Consider the following 23,413-nt stretch of genomic DNA (forward strand, 5'->3'; position numbering starts at 1 on the left):
TAGGATGTACCCATTAAACATGGAAATCCAACATGTGTGTGTCAAAATATGATTTGCAAAATCAAAAACAGTGATTTGTTTCCCATCATTTTTTGTAAATATTGAGCTTGACGAGGTCAACATATGTATAGTCTAAACAAAATTCAGTGAAGATTGGCAAAAATGGTTTCCTGAGAATGACCCAGCCATATACATGTATTAATTTATTTTTATTTTCATTTAAAGAAACTTTCATTTAAAATTCGTGTTTTTTTCTCCAAATTCTTATCTTTTATATTTCTGAATGTCACAAACCCTCTGTTTCAGGGACTTTCCCTTCTTGTTCTCTTATTGAATATTATAATTGAAATATACTGTTTTGAAGAGATTGGAGATTCTACCAGAGGCTCTTTGTTATTTTATTGGGTATTATGAATAGGTTGAATTGATGCCGATATCAGGCTAACACATTGTATATTGTGTGTACGCATGGCTTTGTCCACATTTGTGTATGTGTGTGTGCCCACATTTTATGTCCCTGTAGAGAGTATCTTCAGTACATTACCTCTATAAAGTCCTTCACCCATATCCCCAGTTTCCAGTTGTGGCTTAGACGAACACTGTGCAGAGATCGAGATGAAGATGCCAGTTCTCCAGGTTGTACATTTGGTACTTTCTTTTTTCTACCCCATTCAAAGCAACTCAGAGGCAGACTGTAAACTCTGGAAGGACCTAGACTCAACTGTGGTCTATAAGGAGGGTCATGTAGTTCTAGCTGGGATGTTTCCCATCCACTCCAAAGGCGTCGACCAGGAGCTGAACTTTAGAAGTCAGCCAGACAAGAGGAAATGTACGGGGTAATGAAAAAATTAGACGTAGTTCCTATTTATATCAGACAGCAAAACTGATTATTGCTTATTTTAGTTTATTGTGTCAGAGACATTTTGTTTAGACTAAATGCTCTGTCTCTGTATTAGCCTGTGATTGAATAATCTATTTTTGAGTTTTGAAATTAACTGAAGGTTGATCTTTCTTTCAGGTTTAACATGCGAGTGTTCCGCTGTTGTCAGTCACTTATCTTTTTCATTGAGGAGATCAACCGAAATTAACTGAAGGTTGATCTTTATTTCAGGTTTAACATGCGAGTGTTCCGCTGGTCTCAGTCAATGATCTTTTTCATTGAGGAGATCAACCGAAACCCTACCCTTCTGCCAAACATCACACTGGGCTATAGGCTGTATGACACATGTGGGCTGACTGCTCTGTCTCTGAGGAGTGCATTGTCTGTAGTCTCTCAACCCATGAAGAGAAGCAGTTTGGGGGAATGCTCCTCCCCAAGAATCCCCATCATTATTGGGGACTCTGGATCCACCCTGTCAATGGCCATTTCCAGAATACTCAACCTGTTCCGTATCCCGCTGGTGAGGGCAGATCAGCAAGACAAAATTATTTGAAATTAAGGAATTCTGTATTTGTGTACTCTTTGCCACTGAAAACCTTTCTGTGTTCACTCCTCTTTCAATCTTTTTCTAAATCTCTGTCCACATCTCTGCTTCAGGTGAGTTATTTTGCCTCATGTGCTTGCCTGAGTGATAAGCACCAGTTCCCTTATTTCTTTCGCACAATTCCCAGTGATGTTAATCAGGCCAGCGCTCTTGCTCATCTGGTAAAGCACTTCGGATGGACTTGGGTGGGCACAGTAGGGGCCGATGACGCTTATGGGCGCACCGGCATAGATCTGTTCACCACTGCAGTGGCACAGTTGGGTGTGTGTGTGGCTTATCGAGTGATCATACCCAAACTGCCAACTCAGCAACAGCTGCAGGATATCGTCAAGACCATTCGAGATTCTACAGCACGTGTTTTGGTGGTTTTTGCCATCGAGGAGGACATCAAGCCAGTAGTGGATGAAATAGTTAGGCAAAATGTGACCGGGAAGCAGTGGGTGGCCAGTGAAGCCTGGGTGACTTCCACTCTCGTCTCCACTAAAGAGAACTACCCCTCACTAAGTGGCACCATCGGCTTTGCCATCCGCCGAGCTGAGATACCTGGCTTAAAACAATTCCTTGAAAGCATACAGCCCCTGGCTGAGCCTTACAATGCATTTGCAAGGGAGTTCTGGGAAACACAATTCCAGTGCTTATTAAACACAAGCCTTCCTGCTCCCTCCACAACTGAACAAGTGCACTACACCCATAGCTGTACTGGCATGGAGAGGGTCCAGGACATTCACAGTATCTATAATGATGTGTCAGAGCTCAGGGTGACATACAACATGCACAAGGCTGTTTACACGGTGGCACATGCACTGCATAACCTGCTTCTGTGTCAAAAAGAGATTGGGTCTGCCTTGATACAGCAGTGCCCTGATATTCATAATCTACAGCCCTGGCAGGTACGCCAATACATGCTTGTGTGCATTTCAATAAATCAGTGTTAATGTAACCTTTAAGAGAAACATTTATGTGGCATAATATTGTTATTGTTATTATATTTTAACTTTTCTTTAATATATATATATATATATATATTAAATAAAAGTTAAAATATAATAATAATTCATAATATATATATATATATATATATAAACTATATTATTATACATTATGGCAAGGGTAATATTTTCTGTGCATTAATCTTCTCCAGGTTGTTGAGGTCCTGAGGAAAGTGAACTACACAAACATGTTTGGAGATTTGATCCACTTTGATAAGAATGGAGACCCTGTCGGGTCATATCACATAGTGAACTGGCAGAGAGGGTTGGATGAGGGTCCGGTACAGTATGTTACAGTGGGTCGCTTTGACTCCTCTCTTTCGACAGCACAGCAGTTACTGCTCAACCAGGACAAAATCATCTGGCATGGAGGAACTAAGGAGGTAAAATTATGGAGTGTCATACTCTGTTACTAATCATCAGAATTTATTTATCTGAATGGACAATTCTACTTATTTTAAATAGTGTCTGATAATAATTGTTTTCATTATTACATTTATTTCATTTAGCAGACATTTTATCAAAGGTGACATACATTTTGTATCAGTTCTTCAATTGCTTAGAACATGGGAATTTATTTTTATAAATTATTTTATTTCATTATTTTTTTTGTGGGTTGAGGCTATCTAGGCTCTATAATCACACAGATATTTTGATTATAATGTATTTTCTCTCTCTCTTATAGATACCAGTATCTGTGTGCTCTGCTAGTTGTCCACAGGGATACAGAAAGGTTACACGAGAGGGTCAGCCTGTATGCTGCTATGACTGTGTGCTTTGTGCAGAGGGCAGCATCAGCAATATTACTGGTATTATCAGACTGATACACATATACATACAATGACTGGTATTACTCACGGATAACATCACGGTTTTCTCGAGAGCGGCTATATATATAAATGAACTAAATTAATAACTTTTTTACTTAAGCTGGACTATGACACAATTTTCTTATGGAAACAAACTTTGTTGCATTTTCCTGTTATCTCTGTAAAGCTGGTTTGAAACAATCTGTATTGTAAAAAGCACTACATAAATAAATGTGACTTGACTTGACTTGACTGTCTGTTTGCATCAGTTAACCTTTTTTTAAACCAATCAATACAAATCACCAATTAAACTTCTTTCCCTTGAATGCATTTTTGGTGAATGTCCCTTTCTGTGTGTTTATGTGTCCATTTTTAGATCAACCTGAATGCATGCTTTGCCCTGAAGACTTCTGGTCCAATCAACGTCGAAATCTTTGTGTTCCCAAGCAGATTGAGTTCCTATCCTACTCTGAGGCTTTTGGCATGGCCCTGGCAGCTATAGCCATTCTGGGTGTGGTTGCTGCTATGACAGCTACTGCAATCTTCTTTCGCCATCGCGACACACCCCTGGTCCGAGCTAATAATTCGGAACTGAGCTTTCTGTTGCTGATTTCTCTCACTCTCTGCTTTATATGTGCGCTAACCTTCCTGGGTCAGCCATCACGCTGGGCATGCCCTCTTAGACGGACTGCTTTTGGCTTGAGCTTTGCCCTCTGCCTCTCCTGTCTCCTTAGTAAGACTCTAGTGGTGCTTATGGCCTTTAAAGCCACACTGCCTGGTAACAACACTGTACGCTGGTTTCGCCCCCCTCAGCAGAGACTGGGTGTGTTTTTATGTTCAGTCCTGCAGGGGGGGGTTTGCATGGCTTGGCTTATCACAGCACCACCATATCCAGTAAGGAACACCTGGCTGTACCGCGATCGGATCATTTTAGAATGTCACCTGGGTTCAGTTGCCCTTTTCTGTTGTGTGTTGGGTTACATTGGCTGCTTAGCTGCCTTCTGCTTCATCCTGGCTTTTTTAGCCCGAAAATTGCCTGATCATTTTAATGAAGCCAAATTCATCACATTCAGTATGCTCATATTCTGTGCTGTTTGGATCACGTTTATCCCAGCCTATGTCAGTTCCCCTGGGAAATTTACTGTAGCTGTGGAGATATTTGCCATTTTAGCTTCTAGTTATGGAGTACTTTTGTGTATTTTTGCACCTAAATGTTACATAATTATTTTCATGCCTGAGAGGAATTCTAAAAAGTTTCTCATGTCCCAAAAATGATTTACCATGTCATGATGTACTCTTTCATGTTTTTTTAATGCTTTTTAACATTCACTTATGTGTTAACATATTTAATGAATGTGATAAAACAGAAAAACTATGTGTTGAATCGCTTTATGAGGTGATAATCTGTCTTGGCCTGTGACAATGAATGGAAGTAAATATTTTATTAATCTCAGACACACATGCAAGTATGTTGTTCTGCCACTAGAGAGCACTAATGTTCCAGTAAAACTCTTCAGTTAGACATCACAATGATGTGACACTTGCACCAGACTCATTGGAAGCCTCTAAAAATGTAAATGAAAACTTTTGTCATCATGACCACTTTCTTTTAATAAAGTACAACAGATGAATCTCTCTCTAGCTAGTCTGTGACGAAGCTGAAACTTCTGCCTGCAGATCTTAAATGTTTAGTTAAATACTGTTGTGTAAATAATGTTGTTCAAAACACTAAGCATATATTCAAAAAATGTGCATTCCTTGATAGACATGAATTGTTTAAAAAAAAACATTTCCACCATTCACAAAAAAACACAAAAAGTGACACTTACAGAATGTTATAGTTGCCCTTAGGGTGTTTGATTGAAATGTATCCATAAGTTATTAAAGATATATTTGATGTTTAAATACTGCTCTCTATGTAATAATGAAACCTCAGTTATGTTGCCAGACCTCATGTGATAACATAGAACAAAAATTATAATCTCACATCGAGAGATTATAATATGTTTGTCTTGGTGTTGACCTGATTTTCTTTGACCCTGTGACTTCTGTAACCTTTCCTGTAGCTCAGAAAGTAGAGCATTGGGGCTTGCAACGCCAAGGTCATGGGTTCGATTCCCAGGGAACGCAATAACTGATAAGAATGTAAAAATGTGTACCTTGAAATGCAATGTAAGTTGCTTTGGATAAAAGCGTCTGCCTAATGTAATGATTTTGTGTGAACCAAGGGACCTGTACATTCATAAGTCTGTTCTTATTGTCCCTTGCACTGATCAATACAACAGTACAGATGTCCTCTATGCCATCACTGGCATGTTGAAGCACGCACAGGAGGCAGAGAACAGCATCCATTTCCACACATCTCTAATGTGCTGGAAAATGACTGTAAATAGCCGGAGGGCTCTTAAACTCAATCCTGTGCCACTAATGGCTGGTAATAACTTGTTTCTACTTCAGTCATACTGATACTCGCATCCACTTTGCATCATTTTTCACAACTTTATTACTCTTGCTTTTTTTTCTTTGAAAAAAGGAAAATAACTGATGTGCAATATTACTCTACCGGATTGTTAATATATTCTTTACAACTTAAGAGATTTGCAGTCTCCGTAGCATGGCTGTAAATGCAGACCATATGTGAGCTGGGCACTCAGTCTCTCTGTTATCTCTTACGATTTCCAATCGAGAGAACATGTAAACACTTGAACGGATTGAAAATTGAAACTGGAAAGGACTGGAAATGTGTAATGACGTAGAAATGGCGTAATGACATATGCGCGGAATGAGCTGCAGTTGTTGTTAAATACAATGTCATAAATTACTCATGTTATTCTAAAATTCTCCTACCAATCATCGTCTGTGAAGTGGAGCAGAACAACGTCCCATCAGCCCTCACTTCATGCTCTCAACCACAGACACTTTATTTTGGGCGCAGGAAGGGGAGTTTTTATTTTTGATCAATATAAGCAGCACTGCAAACTGTTCATGTGCTCGTCATCTCCTAATCAGGACCCCAAAATAGATTAAAATTAAAGGGGTCCTTGATTATTTTTTCACTTTTTAACTTTAGTTAGTGTGTAATTTTGCTGTTTGAGCATAAACAACACCTGCAAAGTTACAACGCTCAAAGTTCAATGTAGAGGGAGTTATTTTCTACAGAAATTGCTTTTAAAGTAATGTAATTGTCTGGTTTTAGCCAGGTTCCTGTCAAACACAGCACATCTAGGTTATAATCTGTAATCATACCATTAAATATAAGTGCTTTTGAAGTAAGGGATCGAATATTCAGCAACCCGAACTTTATCAAATGTTCATTTGTTTTTTCAATTGTATTATATCTATTTTTTATTTGTTGAACATCAATTAAATGTTCTCTTATGAGAGTACTCTCGTGTTGCGTAAGCTAGCTTACGCTACGGGAAAATCCATTTTCTCGAGAATACTGAAGCCAAAAAATTATCCAAAATTTTGCATTAATTTAAAATGCATTGCTGCACAGAGCAGACCGAGGCAAAGCGGCTCGCGCGCCTATTGGTTGCTCTGCAGCAACTGCTGCAACCTATCGAGGGACTGTACGTGATGTAAGCACCAATGAGGGCGTGAGCGCCCGTGCACGTCACGTCCCTCCAGAATGGGCGTGGCTTATGTCTTTATAACCAGAGTCCAGATAGGGTGTTCTTTGATTTTTCATCTCTTCAGCAAAGTGTACTCATCGCTGACTGTCCGGAGAAGCCTGCGCCGTCGACGAGCTCTACAGCGGGACGAGCCATCCGCTTCACAGACCAGAAGCCGCCCATCTCCTCGCCGCTTCAACCGCCGTTCCTGCTGGGCTATCCGGCGCCCATATCCTTTATTGCATTCCGTGTTCGCCCCGCAACACACCTTCCTCTAAAAGAGCTGAGGCGTTGTTTCAAATGCCTCGATTTTCGAAGTGCGGCTCTTGCCGAGCCTCCCTCAGCGACGGGGACCGCCACATCCTGTGCGTTTCCTGCCTGGGATTCAACCATTCGGACCACGCGCTTTCCAAGGGCGGCTGCCCGGAATGCGACGCCATGGCTGTGTCGACCCTGCGGGCTCGACTAGCCACCTTCAGAGTGGATCCCGCCCCTCCGCTTCTCTCGTCTGGGCCGCGGCGTAAGAAGCGCCGTTCACAGAGAGCCCCGGAGGTCATCCCTGTGGGCGAATGCACACCGGCTAACTCCCCGTGTGCATCGTCTCCTGAGTCCCCCACCTCGATCACGGCCGGCCAGCGCCCTACCGCTCCCGCCGTGCATCATGAGTTCGACGGGGACAACGCGGAAGAGGACAGCTGTTCTCTCATCGCCTCAGAGAGTGGAGGATGGTCGGGCTCCATTGCGGACCCCGCCCCTTCCCTGCAAGAGTCGAGCGGTGTGCGGGCTAGCTTCGACGCTGAACTTCTCCATCTCATTATTAAGGCCGTGGAGGACCTCGGCCTCGAATGGTCGCTGCCCGAGGAACCCACGCCCAGCAGCCTCGACGGCTGTTTCCTGCCCGGACGACGCTCGACGCCTCACACGAGGCCCGCTCCCTTCCTGCCGGAATTACACGAGGAGCTATCTAAGAGCTGGAAGGCGCCATTTTCTGCCAGGCTGCGGTCTACTGTCTCTCCGACGCTCTCTGTTGTTGACGGCGCGAAAGACAAGGGCTACCTCTCCATTCCTCCGGTCGAGGAAGCGGTAGCCACGCATCTATGCCCGCCCTCTGCTGGATGGCAGTCCAAACCCGCTCTGCCCTCAATAGCCTGCAGGACTACTTCGGCTCTCATCGGTCGCACCTATGCCGCCGCCGGTCAGGCCGCTTCAGCGCTTCATTCTATGGCGGTGCTTCAAATTTATCAGGCGAACCTTCTCCGCACCATGGACGAGGTGGGCCCGAATCCAGAAAATTTCACGGACCTCAGAAGCGTCACGGACCTAGCGCTACGAGCCACCAAGTCCGCTTTACAGGCCATCGGGAGGAACATGGCGTCTGTCACTGAGAGACACTTGTGGCTAACTTTGTCCGACATGAAGGACTCCGACAGAGGCACTTTTCTCGACACGCCTGTGTCTCCGTCCGGTCTCTTCGGCCCGGCGGTGAAAGGCTTCACTGAGCGCTATTCGGAGGTGCAGAAGACGTCGCAAGCCATGTGACACTTCATTCCCAGGCACTCCAGTTCCGCGACAGGTCGCTCAAAACAGCAGCCGCCTAACCGGAACACAGCGCCACCGCCGTCTTCCTGACCACCCAGAGAAGACAAAGATGGCTAAGTCCCGCCGCGGCCGGACCGCCATCATAGACAGCACGCTTCGCTCTCTCAGTTCCCTCAACAGAGGCGACTGGAGAAGTGTATTTTACAGCCAACAAGCCCGTTACACGACCCGCTCCCTGTACCCAAAGGCCGTTTTCACAGCCACCCAGATAAATCTCAAAAAGAGCATTATGTCTGTTTGTCCGGCTCACGCCGATGGTGTTACAAATGTAGGAAATGTGCCCACTTCCCAGTGTTCACCCCTACACATAAGCACGGCCCGTTCAATGACACACACTCATTCACGGCCCACATCAATGAAACCGGCTCACACAGCGTGTGTTCTAAATGTAGGAAATGTGCCCACTGTGCAGTGCTCACCCCTACTCACAAACACTGGTTGCCCTGTGACACACACTCACTCAGAACTCTTATCAATAAACACGAAATGTGTTCTGTGTGTTAACCCATTCAGACCCTGCGTCCATTACAATGGAGCATTTCACCTAGTTTAAAGCCTGCAGTCCATGAGATTGGACATTTGTCATCCAATCAAATGGCAGTAAAGCTCTGCATGTAGTAATTATATAAAAAAACACTACATTGAAGAGAAGCATGGCAGCACTTCACTCCAAGCACAGAAGCAAGCAACATTTTATATGGTTTTATTTACATTTTTTATATATTTTTGCCAGTATTTCATAGTTTGTATGTAAAATAGAAAGATTGAACTTATTAATTAAAGTTAAAAATCGATTGTAGAATTGCACGTTTTAAATCAGGATTTTTTCAAATGTGTCTGTCCATTAGAATGGACAGTGGGTTCGAAAGCCTGTTACTGAAATCACATTTTCAGTTATGCTGGTTGAAATTTCTTATATAAAAAAAATCTATATCACAGTACCGATACATTTTTGAAACTTTTTCATATGCAGAATATACAGTTCTTGAAGTGCTTGAACATATAGCTGATGGAAATATCTCAGATGTTGACTTTATGTGGAGTGATGAGGAAGATGGAGATATAAGAAAAATATCCGTATTTAAAACTTTATAAAGTAAAATAACTACCTTCCGGCCAAACCAACATACGGATTTGACTTAAATCTAAAGCGCGCAACTTGAATATGAATATTTTTCATATTTTATTTTATATTAATATTTTTTTATGGATAGATGCATTTTTATGATGGATAGATGCACTTTTATGATGGATAGATGCACTTTTATGATGGACAGATGCACTTTTATGGACTTTCAAAAGAGAAACAACCATTCACAGCCATTATAAAGCTTGGAAGAGCCAGGACATTTTTTAATATAACTCTGATTGTGTTCGAAAGAAGAATGTCATACACCTAGGATGGCTAGAGGGTGAGTAAATCATGGGCTAATTTTAATTTTTGGGTGAACTATCCCTTTAAAGGTATAGTTCACCCAAAAATTATATTTGTCATCATCACTTACTCACCCTCATGTTGTTCCAAACCTGTATGAGTTTCTTTATTCTGCTGAACACAAAATAAGATATTTTGAAGAATGTCGGTAACAAGACAGTTGACAGTAGCCATTGACTTCCATAGTATTTTCTTCCTACTATATATTTTCCGAATAACTATATTATATTATTATAATATAATATTATCATTATTAGTAACTATTTTGAAAATTACAATAATATTTAGCAGTAATGTATCAATATAGATATTACAGTACAATGCCGTATAATTAATTACAGCAGAAGCAGACCAAATTACGAAATACAGTAAAAATACTGAAAAGTACTCTATTTTGTATTTTACAGTACTGATCTTGTGCACTGTAAAGTGAATTACACTACAGTTACTGGAAATCGAAATACAGTAACTTGCTGGCAACCGTGCTGCCAGTAATGTACTGCAAAAATACAAGAAAACCGTTAACAGAGAAATTGTTTCAAAGATGCACACAGGAAATGACTCTAACGTGAATGCATTGATTGATTCCTAGGTTTATTTTGTTATGAATAAACAAATGTGCGATCTATAAAGCAAAAACCTTAAAATTAAAGTTGCAATGTTATAATATTCAAGTTTTTGATCTAAAAAAAGAAAGATGCACACAGAAAATGACTTTAATATGACCATATTGATTGATTCAAAGATATTTAGTTTGTTACAAACAATGTGTAATCTGTAAAACAAAAACCTCAAAATTAAAGTTGAAATGGTATACTGCTGAACATTTTTTTGACCTTGAGAAAAAGCTTAAAGTATAGACCAACAAATTTTATGTTTATTAATTTATTTCATGTTGGTACATTTTTGGGAAGTACACCTGTTTTGACCTGACGTCCATTGGAATGGACAAAAAAAATTACAATGAAAGCCAATATTTTTTTTTATTATTTTCATTTGGTCTCATTTATAGAAGCCTCATGAGCTAGGAAAATGTACTTTTATATTTTTCAGAAACTTGAAACATAATTCAGGTCTGAAGGGGTTAAGCTTGCTAGCAAACACTGCATGCTGCGTGTCACACACACGCAGCGGCCAGAGCCCAGATACCATTCTCCCTCTAGCTTTAAGTATGAAAGCATGGGAAATGATCCTGGGCGTGTCAGAATGGGTACTGAACACTATAAAGCGAGGCTATTCGCTGCAGTTCGCTCGCAGACCCCCGCGCTTTCGAGCCAGGGTCGAAACTACGGTGAAAGACGAAGTAGCACATCTACTTCATGCCGAGATAGCGAAACTGCTGAAAAAAGGGGCTATAGAAACCGTCCCTCTGATACAGAGCGAATCAGGTTTCTACAGCAGGTATTTCCTTGTCCCCAAAAAAGATGGCGGTCTCAGACCCATCCTAAATCTCAGGCGCTTGAACAAAGCCCTCATGCAGAGATCGTTCAAAATGCTCACGACCAGACAAATCCTTGCGCAAATTCGCCCGAGGGACTGGTTTATCTCAGTGAATCTGAAGGATGCCTATTTTCAGATTCAGATAACGCCCCATCACAGGCTTTTCTTGCGATTCGCCTTCGAGGGCCAGAGCTATCAGTACACCGTCCTGCTGTTCGGTCTATCTTTAGCACCCCGTACATTCACGAAGTGCATGGACGCTGCGCTCGCCCCCCTGAGACTACGGGGGATGCGAATACTGAACTATTTGCACGACTGGCTAATTCTAGCCCAGTCAGAGACAGAGCTGATAGCACACAGGGCTTTATTACTCAGCCATTTGCGAGTTTTGGGTCTCCAATTCAACTGGACCAAGAGCTCCCTGTCTCCCAGCCAGAAAATTTCCTTTCTGGGAACAGACTTAGACTCTATATCAAAGACAGCGTGGCTGACGTCACAGCGCGTGCTGCGGATACAACGCTCTGCAGCGTCTTTCAAGGTCGGCAGTTTTCTCCCTCTCAAAAACTTTCAGAGGATGCTAGGCCTTATGGCTTCGGCCTCGGCAGTGCTTCAGCTGGGCTTACTTTACATGCGCCCCCTCCAGCACTGGCTGAAAACCCGGGTCCCGCTTCGAGCATGGACCTCTGGCCGCGTTCGCCTCAAGGTGACCCAGAACTGTGTTACAGCACTGGAGCCCTGGAAGGTGTCAGACTGGTACCAGTCAGGCGTGGATCTGGGAACGATCTCGAAACGAAAAGTAATCTCGACAGACGCCTCCAACTCAGGTTGGGGTGCCCTCTACGAGGGCAGACCGGTCTTCAGCCTGTGGGCAGCCCAGGAAGGGAGCTTACACATAAACTGTCTAGAGATGAAAGTGGTCGAGAACGCCTTGGGGCACCTTCTCCCCTTCTACGTATGCTGACTAGCGTCCCGAGATAACAGCAGAAAACCAGATGGAACATAATTAGCATAGCTGCTGTTCATAAAATTAATGCATTCGATCTGATTCAACAGTGGTATAAAAGGTAAGCATTATGTGAATGCTTGGCTAAAGAGATGCGTCTTTAATCTAGTTTTAAACTGGGACAGCGAGTCTGAGCCTCGAACAATATCAGGAAGGCTATTCCAGAGTTTCGGAGCTAAATGCGAGAACGCCCTCCCTCCTTTAGTGGACTTAGATATCCTAGGAATGACCAGAAGCTTCGAATTTAGTGATCTTAAAGAACGCGATGGATTGTAGGGCGATAGAAGGTCCATTAAATACACAGGAGCTAAACCATTTAGGGCTTTATAGGCGCACATTTTCTCTCAATGAATGAAGCAGCTAACTTTACTGGAGCTATAACGTCTGTAATTTTTTCTATAGTCTTACGTTATAATCGTAACGATACACCGTCATGCCTGAGTGTTTTCTACCAGACTGCACACATACGAGCAACGGATCTTGCTCGTTGTTTCGCTTCCCGGGAGATGTAGTTCATTGAGCGATTTTCACATAAAACTAAATGTTACTCTTCTGTTTTATGACAAACTGACTCTTGACTTTCAGAATTATCTTTTAAATTGACAAACATCATATGTGTAATTCAGGGCACAGTTCAGACGGAATAAAAAGATAAGTTGTCTCTCGCCATTGACTACCATACATATTTTTTCCGAAATAAGGTCCCATGAGCCGGAAGCGGAGGGGAGGGACTTAGGCTCTCTATATGATATCACCGCGCTCTCATTCGCTGTATCATCTCAATCATCTCACGTGATCCGACGTGATCATAAACCAGCCCTTCTGTATGATGCGTCATGTTTACTTTCTCATTCTAACCTCCATCGTAACAAAGCTAAAGTAACATCTCTTCAGCCTAACCAAGAAACTAATAAATGCACGTTTTTAATATATGTGGTTTGTTTGTGATATTTCTATATGCTTTCGGCGTATTTACATATGCATAAGGAATGTTTCCAGTATGCTTGCTAGGTAAGGATAGCCCATAGCTTCATATAAAATGCTAAATATAACATATTTCAAAAAAATGTTTTGACTTGAAACCATTTTAAACCGCGACCGGAATATGATACAAATACTCAATGGTGTTTTATAGCGAGCTTTAAGTAAAATTGTAATATTAATAAATTAAATTGTGTCATGTAGCTTGATGCTACTTGTTGTGCTAATGCACAATGCAGGAGCATTCTATTCCATAATATATATTTTTTTAAAGAATTCACATTCAGTTTCAAGAATATATTTTTTTTCTTTTTAACCCTCTAGGCGCCACGGTCGAGTTTACTCGACAAGATGAGGCACTGAATAAAACGGCCGATTTTGTCAAATTGGGTGTCAAATTTCGTTCGACCTCCCCTCCACTGGATGGCAGACATGTCATACTTCATCCCCGAATAAAAAAAACGTCATGTTTTTATACAAAATGTTCGAGTTAGAGCGCATTGAATCAGTGAGATCAAAAGCGGAGCTAGTGTGCGAGTGAGCCATGTTATCAGATCCTCTCCGCAATCGCGGCGACAGTATTGTGGTGGAGACTTTGTCTAATGCCACTGGGTATGTTAGACGAGGTCGAAGTATTCATAGGACAGTTAGGAGACAACGTGGAGGCAGGGTGGGGAGTCGCAATGACAATGACAGTAGTCCGAGCTGTGCACACTCGGCGCGCGCGCGCGAGGCAGATCTGGCCGCGCTGCTCGTATCATCTCACTCATGATCTGTGCGAGTGAGCGTTTGAACTAAACAGGTCTTGTCTACTTGTGTTTGTATGTCATATGAATAATATATATGTGCCCCATACATGGAATCAGAGTGTCAACTGTATTTAGTAAATGGAAAATCTCTACAGCAAAAGGCAACCACTACATGCATTCGGTTTGTTTCTACCATTTATTAGTAATAATTTACACAGTTTGTTTACTACTTACTATATACCTGAGCATTCAGTATTGTGCAATATAACATACAGAAGGTGATGGACATTTTGGGGGGAAAGAAGTGCTGCATTTTATCATTAAAACATGTGACTTTTCATGAAAATTCTATAATCCAAGATTGCCGCCACCATATGACGTCATAATATGCAAATTAGATGGAAAAATGTAATCCCTACATAAACTTTGGGTCATCCTTAATATTTCTCTAATTTACAGAAAGTCTCTATCTTTTATCACTTTTAAGATATAGCCTTTTGAAATTGAGATGTCAAAATCGAACGTTTTAGGAAAAAACCTCTGGCGCCTAAAGGGTTAAGATAATAGGTGGATTATTCATGTATAGTGGGATGACAGGGGTGTAAGTTAGATGGCCAAGCATAATGCCAGAATAAAGGCTATTATGGCTGAATTCAAACAAAAGAATAAGTACAAAAGAATGATGAAGATTAAGTCTCATACCGGCAGAGGTGTGAAATGTTCGGCGATTTACATCAATAGACTGTGAATGGGCCAGTTCGCCTCGCCAGACATTAGTAAATGACTGTAAATCGGTGTTTACAGGGCAATAAAATATTTGATATGCACCTTTTTAGTGTCACGGAAGGTCAAAAAGGGAAGTGAGGATTCAAGTGCAGATAGGATATTTATTAAATAAATAAACAAAACTACAAACCAAAACTCCCCGTGGGGGAAACCAAGACAGGCATATGGCATTAAACAAGAAACACGAGGGAACATGGACAACGAACCAGCACAGGACTTCTTCTTCTTCTAGGATTTAATGGCGGTTGGCAAACCAACTTAAAGGGATAGTTCACTTTGAAATTAATTTTTGATATGTTTTAGCTAGCTTACCTTAAGGGCATCCAAGATGTAGGTGTCTTTGTTTCCGTAGTAGTTTCAATTTTGATATTTTTAGGTCAAACCGTTCTTGTCTGTCAGTCATATAATGCAGATCTATAGTCACCACCTCAAAGAGCATGCACAGAGAAGTCCAAATTAAACATGATTTAATGACTCGTAAATGTAAGTACACATTGATGGCCTAAGACACGAAACGAGCAGTTTGTGTGAGAAAATGAACAGTATTCACGTCCAAGTGATCTGAGGGTGCGGGCGCTTCGGGCTGCACAAGCGCCGGAAAGCGCCGGAAGTGAACTCTCGCGCGTGTACGTCACTCATTGTTTACACAGAGATTTCGGAAGTGTTACCTTTCACTGTGAAGATCTAAACATATTTAGATATACAGGAAATCGCAATGGAAGACGATTTCGATATATCAACAGACAACGTTGAATTTTTTCGCAACCGCGCGAGAGATCACTTCCCGCGCTTTCCGGCGCTTGCACAGACCGAAGCGCCCGCGCCCTCAGATCACTTGGACGTGGCTGTGGTTACAAGAGGTAAAAATGATATAAATACTGTTCTATTAGATCAGGACTAGGTTTTATTCATATGAATGTGAGAAGCCTGCTTCCTAAGTTGGACTTGGTGCGTATCTGGGCAAAAAATACCAGTGCCGATGTTATAGTGATATCCGAAACATGGCTAAAAAAAACAGTTTCAGATAATGCCATAGATATTGATGGTTATACTGTTTATAGGACTGACAGACCAAAAAGGGGAGGGGGGGTAGCAATCTATGTTAAGGACAGTTTTGAAGTTACTGTGTTGCTCTCTGAGTCAGTAGTTAAAAAGTATGAATTATTAGCTTTAAATCTTATCGTTTCTAAGACTTTACATCTTACTGTAGTTGGTTGCTACAGACCCCCATCAGCTAGTACTGATGCCATTTCCTCTCTGATGCACTCGGTGACTTCTTTGAATTACAAGGAGCTTGTACTTGGTGATTTTAATGTGAACTGGCTACAGTCAGTATCAGATTGTTTCAAAGCAATTTGTGACTCTTTAAATCTCTTTCAGCTAGTTGAGACACCTACTAGACCTAACTCGAAGGATTATAAAAAGTCCACATTGATTGATCTTATTTTTAGTAATTTGCCTCACAAGTACTCTTTGGCCTCTGTATATGCTAATGATGTTAGCGATCACTGCGTCGTTGCCATAGTCAGAGATACCAAATTACCCAAGCATAAACCACGTATTATCACTAAACGTTGTACACGATAGTTTAATGAACAAGCCTTTCTTTTTGATGTAGCACGCTATGATTGGGACAGGATCTTTCTCATTCCCGATGCTGAGTCTGCCTGGTATTACTTTTATGATGGATTTTCATCAATCATCAACAGGCATGCACCTTTCAAAAAATTCCGTGTTAAAGGTAGGGATAATCCCTGGTTTTCTGAAGCCCTTTCTGTTCAAATTCGTGAGCGGGATGTGGCATGGGCAAAAGCCAGACAATCTGATGTCGGCTCCGATTGGATCCGTTTTAGGCAGCTCCGGAATAAATGCACAGTTGCTATTAGAAAAGCAAAGGCCGATTATTTTATTGAAAAAAAACACTATTAACTCAAACAATCCCAAGAAATTCTGGCAGAATATAAAACTGATATCAGGTAGTAAAAACAAGTCTAGTTTTCCATCATGTATAAAAATGGATTCCACTAGCATATCAGATAAGGAACATATGCTCAATTGCTTTAATAAGCATTTGGTTGCCTCTGGGTTTCTATTTGAACCACTAAATCTTATAGGCTCCGATTCTGATTTTATTAATGCAGAAAGTTTTCTAGAAAAGGAAGAGTTTAGATCTAAACAAATTAAGAGCCCTGACGTTCATAAAGCACTCTGTCTGCTTGACATAAACAAATCTCCAGGTCCTGATTGTGTGGAGCCTGTTTATTTGAAACTAGCAGCAGATTATATTACATCTGCTTTAACTTATATCTTTAATCTTTCTTTAAATACTGGTATTATTCCAGAAATTTGGAAATCAGCACTTGTTGTTCCTTTATTAAAAGGGGGGGATCCCACTATGATGAATAAATACAGACCTATCTCAAAGCTCTGCGTTTTATCTAAGATATTAGAAAGCCTCATTGGTGAACAGTTGACATGCTATTTGAATGTCAAATTCAAATTCAAATGGGGTGTTGTCTATCAATCAATCTGGGTTTCGCAAAAAACACAGTACTATAACGACTATTTTGAAAGTTTTAAATGATATTGTCGGGTCACTGGATAATGGTGAATCTTGTGCCTCGCTTTTCATCGATTTATCTAAGGCTTTTGATACAGTGGATCATGATATCTTGCCGCACAGACTGAAGGTTGTTGGTTTATCAAGTCACGCTATTCCTTGGTTTAAAAATTATCTGAGTGGAAGAACCCAGTGTGTTCAAGCCGAAGGTAAACAATCTGATTCATTGGAGATTTCCAAAGGTGTTCCCCAAGGATCGGTGCTGGGGCCCCTTTTATTCACCATTTACATAAACAGCCTTGATTATGACATTCAGGATGCGAACTTTCAATTTTATGCCGATGATTCTGTCGTGTACAGCAGCGCTTCCTCTGGACAGCAAGCCTTGTCTAAGCTTCAGTCAGCTTTTAATATTATTCAGTTAAGGCTTCACAGTTTAAAACTTGTTCTGAATACTGATAAAACCAAGTATATGTTATTTTCCAAATCAAAAAAACTAGAAAATAATTCAGTATCTCTTCAGACCTTTCAAGGTACAGTGATTGAATTAGTTAAAGAGTACAAATATCTAGGCATCATAGTTGATGATGCCTTATCTTTTAGTTCTCATATCACTCAACTGAAGAATAAACTGAAAATCAAGCTTGGGTTTTATTACAGGAACAAGTTTTGCTTTTCTTTTAATGTAAAAAAGAAATTAGTCTCCGCTACTTTTCTCCCTGTCCTTGATTATGGTGATGTTGTATATCAGTTTGCACTTTCTTATCTTCTTTCTTCCTTAGATGCAGTTTATCATGGTGCTTTAAGGTTTATATCAAATTGTAAATCCTCAACCCATCATTGTACCTTGTACCATAGAGTAGGTTGGCCTTCTCTGTCTACCAGAAGAAAAATGCACTGGTACTTAATTATCTACAAAGCTATCCTGGGGTTGTTGCCTTCTTATCTCTATTGTTTTATGCAGCAGAAAATTATTAAGAATTATTCTCTTCGTTCGCAAAACTTCTATACGCTCTCTGTTCCTTTTGCGCGAACTGAGTTAGGTAAGAAGTCTTTTATGTACGCAGCGCCGTTTGATTGGTTTTTCTCCAATCTAAATTAAAATTAGAAAATTTGCTGACTCTAGACCATTTTAAATCAATTATCCGGCGAATGGATGCTGATCTAACATTATGCAATTGCTTTTAAGTGTTTTTAATCTGTCTGTGTGATGTTTATCTGTGATGGAACTGATTGTACTGCTGCACATTTTGGCCAGGACACTCCTGTGAAAGAGATTTTTAATCTCAGAGAGCTTTTCTGGTTAAATAAAGGTTAAAAAAAAAATTAAAAAAAATAACAGGAGTTCATTCGACCATCTACATCCTCTGCCGCTTCCAGCTTCTTTTTCGTGGCTAAGAAGGACGGAGGCTTGAGGCCGTGCATTGATTATCGTCATCTCAACTCTCAAACTGTTAAGTTTAGTTATCCCCTTCCTCTGGTTCCAGCAGCATTGGAGCAGCTGCGTGGAGCCCGCATCTTTTCTAAGTTCGATTTACGCAGTGCCTACAACTTGATTCGCATTCGACGAGGTGATGAATGGAAGACGGCATTCGTCACGCCCTCAGGTTACTATGAGTATCGAGTCATGCCCTTCGGACTGTCCAACGCCCCAGCTGTCTTCCAGGGTTACATGAACGAGGTCTTCCGAGAGTATCTCAACATATTTGTGGTTGTCTAAATCGACGATATTCTCATCTACTCCTCATCTCTTGCTGAGCATCAGCGCCATGTCACTCTAGTTTTGGGGAAACTGAGAGCTCATAAACTGTACCTGAAACTGGAGAAATGTGAGTTTCACACCACCACTGTGCAATTTCTGGGCTACATCATAGACCAACAGGGAGTGCAGATGGACCAGAGGAAGGTGGAAACTATCCAGAACTGGCCCCTGCCTTCTACTGTGAAGGATCGTCAACGGTTTCTCGGATTCGCCAATTTCTATAGAAGATTCATCAATAACTACAGTCACATCAGTTCTCCTTTGACCTCGTCTCTAAAGGGCCGGCCCAAGTCTCTGTCCTTATCTCCTGAAGCCATCTTAGCCTTTCAACAACTGAAAGAAGCCTTCCTGACTGCTCCCATCCTGGTTCATCCTAACCCAGATATACCGTTTGTTGTTGAGGTGGACGCATCCTCAACAGGAGTTGGAGCAGTTCTATCACAGCGGCAGGGTGATCCTCCCAAACTCCATCCATGTGCCTTCTACTCTAAGAAGCTGTCCCCGGCGGAGCGGAACTATGATATTGGGAATCGGGAGCTGCTCGCCATCAAGCTTGCGTTAGAGGAATGGAGGCATTGGCTGGAGGGAGCTAATCACCAGTTTGAGGTTATAACCGATCATCGCAACCTGGAATACCTCAGAGAAGCGAAAAGGCTGAATCCCCGTCAGGCTCGAGGGGCTCTCTTCTTTACCCGCTTTGATTTTACCGTGTCATACCGACCTGGAAGCAAGAATTGCAAAGCGGATGCTCTCTCTCGTCTTCATCATGCTTCAACCGAAGATTCGCTACCAGAACCTATCCTCCCTCCAGCCATAATCATCAGCCCCATCATCTGGGACATCGACGAGCAGATTTCCCAGGAGAACCTTCGTCATCCCGTTCCGCCGGGAGGTCCAGAGGGGCGCGTCTTCAGCTCATACCGCTCCGGGCTCTGGACATCCAGGTAGCAGGCGTACCCTCTCGCTCCTCAGTAATCGGTACTGGTGGCCGTCCATCTCACGGGATGTTTCCAGGTACGTTCGGGGATGCTCAGTCTGTGCCATTACCAACACCCCCAGAAGACTCCCGGAGGGTAAGCTCGTGCCACTTCCTATCCCACAACGACCGTGGTCCCACCTTGGAATTGATTTCATGACGGATCTTCCCAGATCCAGTAACCACACTTGTGTCCTCGTCGTTGTGGATTGCTTTTCGAAGGCTAGCAAGCTGATCCCATTGCCTGGACTTCCAACTGCGTTTGAGGCCGCAGAGGCCCTCTTCAATCATGTGTTTCGAACTCCGGCATCCCCGAGGACATAGTGTCAGAAAGAGATTCACAGTTCATTTCAAGGGTTTGGCAAGCCTTCTTCAGACTCCTCGGGGTTACTGTCAGCTTATCTTCTGGATACCACCCTCAGACAAATGGCCAGACTGAGCGGAAGATCCAGGAGATCGGACGACATCTCAGGACCTATTGCCACCAGTACCAGGACAGCTGGAGCCGGTTCCTTCCCTGGGAACTCACTCCCACTCACTCCTCCCACTCGTTCACTCACTCCTCCCAATCGTTCACAATCCCCTGAGTTTTAATCACCATCACCTGCACCTCATCAGTTCACCTCCCTATATATTCAACCCCTCTTCACACACTCATTGTCTGGTCTCGTCTCTACATGACACTACAGACTATCAAGCTACTTACCTGCAACTTACCCACTATCTACCTGAGTTCCATCCATCGATCACCTGCTAACCTTCACACGGAAGTTCAGTCTCCAGTCTCCGGTCATCAGCCTGTTCCCAGTGACTCTCCATCCGCATCTGTAAACTAAGACTCTGGTTATCCTTCAGCTAAGTTCCATCCTGATTATCGTCTGCTTGCATACTCACCATATCTCTGTCTGGATCTGCAACCTGTAAATAAACACTATTTCTCTTACCACCTGTCTGACTCCTGTTCCATCCGTGACAAGTACCTTCTCCTAGGAGAACCTGAAGTGTCAGCTCATTGATTTCTATATTTCTTAAAGCGTGTTTTAGCTGGAACCGCTCTCTTTCATAAGCTTCGCATTCTATAAGCACATGTTCTACAGTTTCAACTAACCCACATTTATCACAATTTCCATTCTCATGTTTACCAATTCTTTGTAAGCAATGATTTAATAAACAATGTCCAATACGCATTCTTGTTACTAATACGTCCTCTTTCCTGTTTCCGAATCTTCTTCTCTCTGAACCTACTTTTCCTTGAATGCAGTAAAAATGTCTACCTTTTGTTCCTTCATTCCATTCCTTCTGCCAAATTTCCTGTATTTGTTTCGCTATTATCACTTTAATTTCTGTTTTACTTAATGCCACTTCCATGTCAATTTGTGAATGATTTAATGCCCGTTTAGCCAGATTGTCAGCCTCCTCATTTCCTTTCACACCCATATGCGATGGAACCCATACAAGATTTACCAGAATTCCATACTGTTTTGTTCTGTAAAGACTCTGCATTACTTCATTTATCATGTCTTGCCTTGCTGATGATGTTCCACTTTCCAAGCTATTTAGAGCTGATAGAGAATCTGTACAAATCACTGCCCTTGTTGGTTGTATTTCTTCTATCCACTGAAGTGCTAGACATATTGCTATTATTTCTGCAGTGAATACCGAAATATGATCTGATGTTCTTTTTGACATTCTAATGTTAAAAAGTGGAATATATACCACTACTGCTGTTTTCCCAAATTCTGGGTCTTTTGAACCATCAGTATATATTTGCACTGCACTATAATAAGTTTGATCTATGTATTGCTATATACCTACATTTTCTAATCCATTTCTATCCTTATGCTTTTCTTTAAGCAATTGAATATCAATCAAAGGCATTGGGAACAACCAAGGAGGAATTGCTGACCTAGCCACAGTAGGGGCAACATTGAAATCACTTAAACCCATTCTCCGGGCTTCCTCACTGGCCTTCCATCCAAAACTTGATAACTTTTTATGTCCATATTCCCAACAGTCCTCCAACACCATTTTAACTGGGTGACTGTCCAAGTGTCCCTTTATGCTTATGAAATACCTCATCTTTAACTTGAGCCTACGAATTACTTGAGGCATTACACCCATCTCTACATCGCACTGCTGATATTGGGGAGGATCTAAACACTCCACAACAAATTTGCATAGCTTGTGACTGAATTGCCTCTAGTTTTACGAGTGGTATTTTGGATGCAGTGCAATATACCATACTGCCATAATCTATTGCCGATCTTATTAGAGCACAATATATTATTTTAAGTGACTGGCGACATGCTCCCCAATCAACTCCTGCTAGACACCTCATGATATTTAATGCTTTTTTGCATTTGTCAACCAGTTTCTGGATATGTATACTAAAATTCATTTTCATATCCATCCATATACCTAGAAACCTCACAACTGCTGTTTGCTTCACTTCTTGTCCATACAAAATAATATTAATAGTAGGGTTACTTTTCCTTTTTGCAAAACAAATGACCTGAGTTCCCTTTCGAGGGAACTCGCGATGCGTCACTTGACGCTTTGGGAACGCCCCCAGCGTGCATGCGTCTGAGCATCAATGTCAACTAGTCCAATGGAAAGAATGAGCGTCACGGGCGGGTGACGTCATGACCAGGAAGGGATAAAGGCTCACCCGGTGAAACGCGGCATTAGCTTCTGTGTCTCAGCAAGCGATCTGTGTCATTTTGTCTCTGTCTATTTACTGTTGTCTGTTGCGGAAAAGGATGGAAACTAAACAAGTGTACAAACAGTGTGCTTCTCCCTGCCCGCGTTATTTAACGGGTGGGGACACACACGAGCTTTGTGTCGTTTGTTTGGGAGTGGAGCATGCGGTCTCAGCCTTCGAGGGGGCTGAGTGCCAGCATTGTGAGATGTTACCGCTTCGCATGCTCCGCTCTCGCCTGTCACTCTTTGATAAAGAGAGTGGGCAGGCTCGCGATCCACAGGGATCAGGACCCGCGTCTGCTGAGGCAGCGCGGAGAATGCATTCCTGGGGATCGCAAAAGGATCTTTCGGAGGGGTTGGAGACGGGTCCGAGGGCTCTTTCTCCTTCCTTACCCGAGAGATCTAGTGCTCTCTCCCCGGTGTCGGAAGCACGCTCTGCGGTTTCTTCCGCCCGGGGAGAGAGCCCTCCATTACTTTATTGCTCTTCCTCCGAGGAGGTTGATGCGATGAGTGTGGAGAGTGTAAG

General features: G+C 42.1%; 1 protein-coding gene across 1 annotated transcript; it reads left to right on the forward strand.

Annotated features, from left to right (window-relative positions):
- Window positions 1-568: 568 nt before the first annotated feature.
- On the forward strand, window positions 569-4,586 carry LOC130071493 (extracellular calcium-sensing receptor). The gene is made up of 6 exons (XM_056236341.1): window positions 569-836; window positions 1,112-1,400; window positions 1,538-2,374; window positions 2,626-2,856; window positions 3,159-3,282; window positions 3,659-4,586. The coding sequence occupies exons 1-6, from the start codon at window positions 616-618 to the stop codon at window positions 4,555-4,557; spliced, it is 2,601 nt and encodes an 866-aa protein (XP_056092316.1). The 5' UTR covers window positions 569-615; the 3' UTR covers window positions 4,558-4,586.
- Window positions 4,587-23,413: the final 18,827 nt, after the last annotated feature.

This window comes from Rhinichthys klamathensis, unplaced genomic scaffold (genome assembly GCF_029890125.1).
Source record: "Rhinichthys klamathensis goyatoka isolate OS25496 unplaced genomic scaffold, OSU_Roscu_1.1 h1tg000445l_1, whole genome shotgun sequence".
In the NCBI taxonomy this organism is placed as follows: Eukaryota; Metazoa; Chordata; class Actinopteri; order Cypriniformes; family Leuciscidae; genus Rhinichthys; species Rhinichthys klamathensis.

Coding starts and splice junctions, on each gene's coding strand:
- LOC130071493 (XM_056236341.1), top strand. CDS start 616: ATGAAGATGCCAGTTCTCCAGGTTGTACATTTGGTACTTTCTTTTTTC. Junction 837..1,111: donor GACAAGAGGAAATGTACGGG/GTAATGAAAAAA, acceptor TCTTTATTTCAG/GTTTAACATGCGAGTGTTCC. Junction 1,401..1,537: donor ACCTGTTCCGTATCCCGCTG/GTGAGGGCAGAT, acceptor TCTCTGCTTCAG/GTGAGTTATTTTGCCTCATG.